At 56.0% G+C, this 2,682-nt stretch overlaps 2 protein-coding genes across 2 annotated transcripts in view; one reads left to right on the top strand and one right to left on the bottom strand.

Moving 5' to 3' along the window:
• Nucleotides 1–39: 39 nt before the first annotated feature.
• PHACADRAFT_214654 (uncharacterized protein) lies at nucleotides 40–801 on the bottom strand (the record flags this gene model as incomplete). The annotated part of the gene is made up of 2 exons (XM_007402587.1): nucleotides 443–801; nucleotides 40–377 (listed from the first exon to the last, which is right to left on the bottom strand). Exons 1-2 carry the CDS (start codon nucleotides 687–689, stop codon nucleotides 40–42), a joined length of 585 nt encoding a protein of 194 aa, XP_007402649.1. The 5' UTR covers nucleotides 690–801.
• A 1,520-nt stretch (nucleotides 802–2,321) lies between these two features.
• The window catches only part of PHACADRAFT_167410 (uncharacterized protein), a gene marked incomplete at both ends in the record, with an annotated part of 942 nt that continues 581 nt past the window's right edge, over nucleotides 2,322–2,682 (top strand). Inside the window, one exon of the mRNA XM_007402586.1 lies at nucleotides 2,322–2,579. Within this exon, the coding sequence (XP_007402648.1) occupies nucleotides 2,322–2,579 (258 nt within the window). The remainder of the gene's footprint in view (nucleotides 2,580–2,682) is intronic.

Raw genomic sequence — 2,682 nt, 5'->3', positions numbered from 1 at the left:
CGTCACCGCCGTCACCGCTCGTCACCACCGTCACCGCCGTCACCGCTCGTCACCGCCGTCACCACCGTCACCGCTGTCACCACCGTCACCGCCGTCACCGCTGTCACCACCGTCACCGCCGTCACCGCCGTCACCGCTGTCACCGCCGTCACCACCGTCACCGCCGTCACCAGTGAGCCCACCGGTCGCGCCGGTCGCGGCAATGCGGGCGAGCGCGTCGGCCAGGGTGTCGCACGCAATGGTCGTGCCGGGCTGGTTGACTCGCGGGAGCGCGACGCACTCGGTGCCCGCCGCGCACTGGGTGATCTCCCACTGGCCGCTGACGCACTGCGCGAAGCCGGGCGTGCCGTTCTGCGTAATGCACGCCATCGTGTCATCTGTGTCCGTTCCGCCGTCAGTTCTGCGCGCTCGGTAGCGAAAGGGGATGATTAGGAGAACGCACCGTAGCAGGGGTCGCTCGCCGAGATGTTTTGGAACTGGGCGTTGAGCATCTGCGCGTCCAGGCCGTTCTGCAGCTGGAAGTCACCCGAGCCCGTCGAGTTGCCGCTGCTGCTGCCGCTGGACGACGATGATGGCGGCGCCGCAGTCGAAGTCGAAGCAGCGCTGCTGCCGCTGTCGCTGTCGCTCACAGCCGTCGGGGCCGCGGATGCAGAGAGAGCAAAGAGGAGAAGGGATGCAACAAATTTCATGGTGGCAGAGACCAATAGAAGAAAATGTGGGACGAGTGCAACTCGTGTTGGAAGTGAGAAAAAAGAAACGAGAGGAGAGTGTAGTGTACACACTGGCTCGACCTGGCTTAAATACAGCGATGTGATTCGTGCCATGGAGCATGCAGTGCGCAAAACGCAACCGCTACATGGAACATGTCGGGGGAGGCGAGACAATGGCCTGTTCGTCGAATGAAATGTACAGGATCATTGGCCGTTGGATTCCTTAACTTGATCAAGGGGCGGAGCGTGAGGCATAGCTCTCTGCGGAGATGTGGAGTTGAGGCTGGGATGCTGCTCCCGGGGAAAGACAGGTACTGTACCGCTAGTTCACGTCACCGTCACAGACTCCCGAGGTTGAACTGTCTATCACGGTCACAGAGGGTCTGGACGCTGCTACGAGGCGCACGCTTGAAAGCAAGCGCATGTTCTGATTGGCTGGACTGTGAACTGATCAGGTTTCGAACGTCACGCGTTACAAGGTGGAACTGTTGGTCGAAACGGTGTGAGTTTTGAAACTCACGCAAGTTTCAAAGTTCAAACCTCGCGTGAGTTCCGACATACCGGCCCAGTGACTCATGGCTGTCACAAGCCGGTAATGTCAGTGACACAGCACTTGTCCTTCAACGAGCGGGGAAAATAACGCACTGCCCGGATTAGTGTCCTCGTGAGGCAAGTAAATGGTGCGGTCGATGCCGCTGCTCCAGCGTGCCTAGAAAGCTCGGCAGAACGGCCAACGCGTATTGCATTACAGTAGTACGGGCCGCACTGGTGTAGTATAGGTCATCAATAAGAGATAGCTCGGAGGGTGGAAGGTGTGAGGTAACACATATTACAGGCACCTGGAGAAGCGATGATCAGGTCCAACAGGTCACTAGAGGGAACTCGCCCATAGGCCCTCGACGTACTTCTGTGCTTTTCTGGCCTCACAGGGATCGCTTCGCACCATGCGGAAAAACTTTCAACTAAGAGTCGGATTGTGAAATATACAAAATCCGGCCAAAAGTGTGAAACTGCAGTCGGTGATTTTTGTCCGTATAGGTAGTACCTGTTTCATACAAATATTACCTCTGAAGGCAATGCGCGCCGTCACGAACTGTAAGCGCACATTGTCGCGCTCCATCTCTCAGCTCAAAGTACTGCAGAACGACGTGCTCAGAGCACCTTTAAAAACATGCAGATACTTCCATAGCTACTCAAATATTAAAATACACCGCAAGTAATCTGAAGCCGAGGCACCGCACGCGCGCTTGGCGCAACAGTAGGCGTTGGTAGGCACGTTGTGTGCTCGCCTTCAGAGATTCCGTCTTACGGGTGCCAAGTTGAATGCGGGCGTTGCTATTAATAGCTTGCAGTAACCTATCGCAGAGCAAGCCTAGACACACAAAGTCCAGTGCGACGACGCGGTCGCTTTATGATCCTTGTGTGACTTTCTGTGACTATTCCAGCACTAAGTAAGGCGAATTTGTACGGAAAAAACACTCGGGCAAAATCACGGACTGTAGTTTGATATACGAACCAGCCTCGTCCGAGTCGTGTCCCATAGGCGCTTTCGCGCTCGTTGCTCTTGGCTTCCCTCACTATATCGTTGTATCCGCAGGATTTACCAACGGCATGCCCCCTCGTGGTAAGGAGAGAACAGTCAATTTGATGGAACAAGAGATGGGCCTTGAGCATGCCGACGGGAAGAAGGCCAAGCTCGTAGCAGAAGAAGAGAAGGGTGCTCAGAACACAACCGGACTGCTCTCGCTGCCTGTGGAAATCCTCGAGCAAATGTGCGAAGACTTGCTCAGTACCTCACGGCTTATCACGAAGAAGCAGGCGCTGGAAAGCGAGCCCCATCTGAACGAGGAGCTTGTGTATAGCACGGACGTCTTGCGGCCGCGCTGAGGGTCTCCTGTCTACAGAGATACTATGAGCGTGCTCTGGAGGCCTGCGCGATCCGCGGATCAAAGTTTTGGTATCGGCAGCCAGC

Source organism: Phanerochaete carnosa (genome assembly GCF_000300595.1).
Source record: "Phanerochaete carnosa HHB-10118-sp unplaced genomic scaffold PHACAscaffold_257, whole genome shotgun sequence".
In the NCBI taxonomy this organism is placed as follows: Eukaryota; Fungi; Basidiomycota; class Agaricomycetes; order Polyporales; family Phanerochaetaceae; genus Phanerochaete; species Phanerochaete carnosa.
This window is presented reverse-complemented; position numbering and strand designations above follow the sequence as displayed.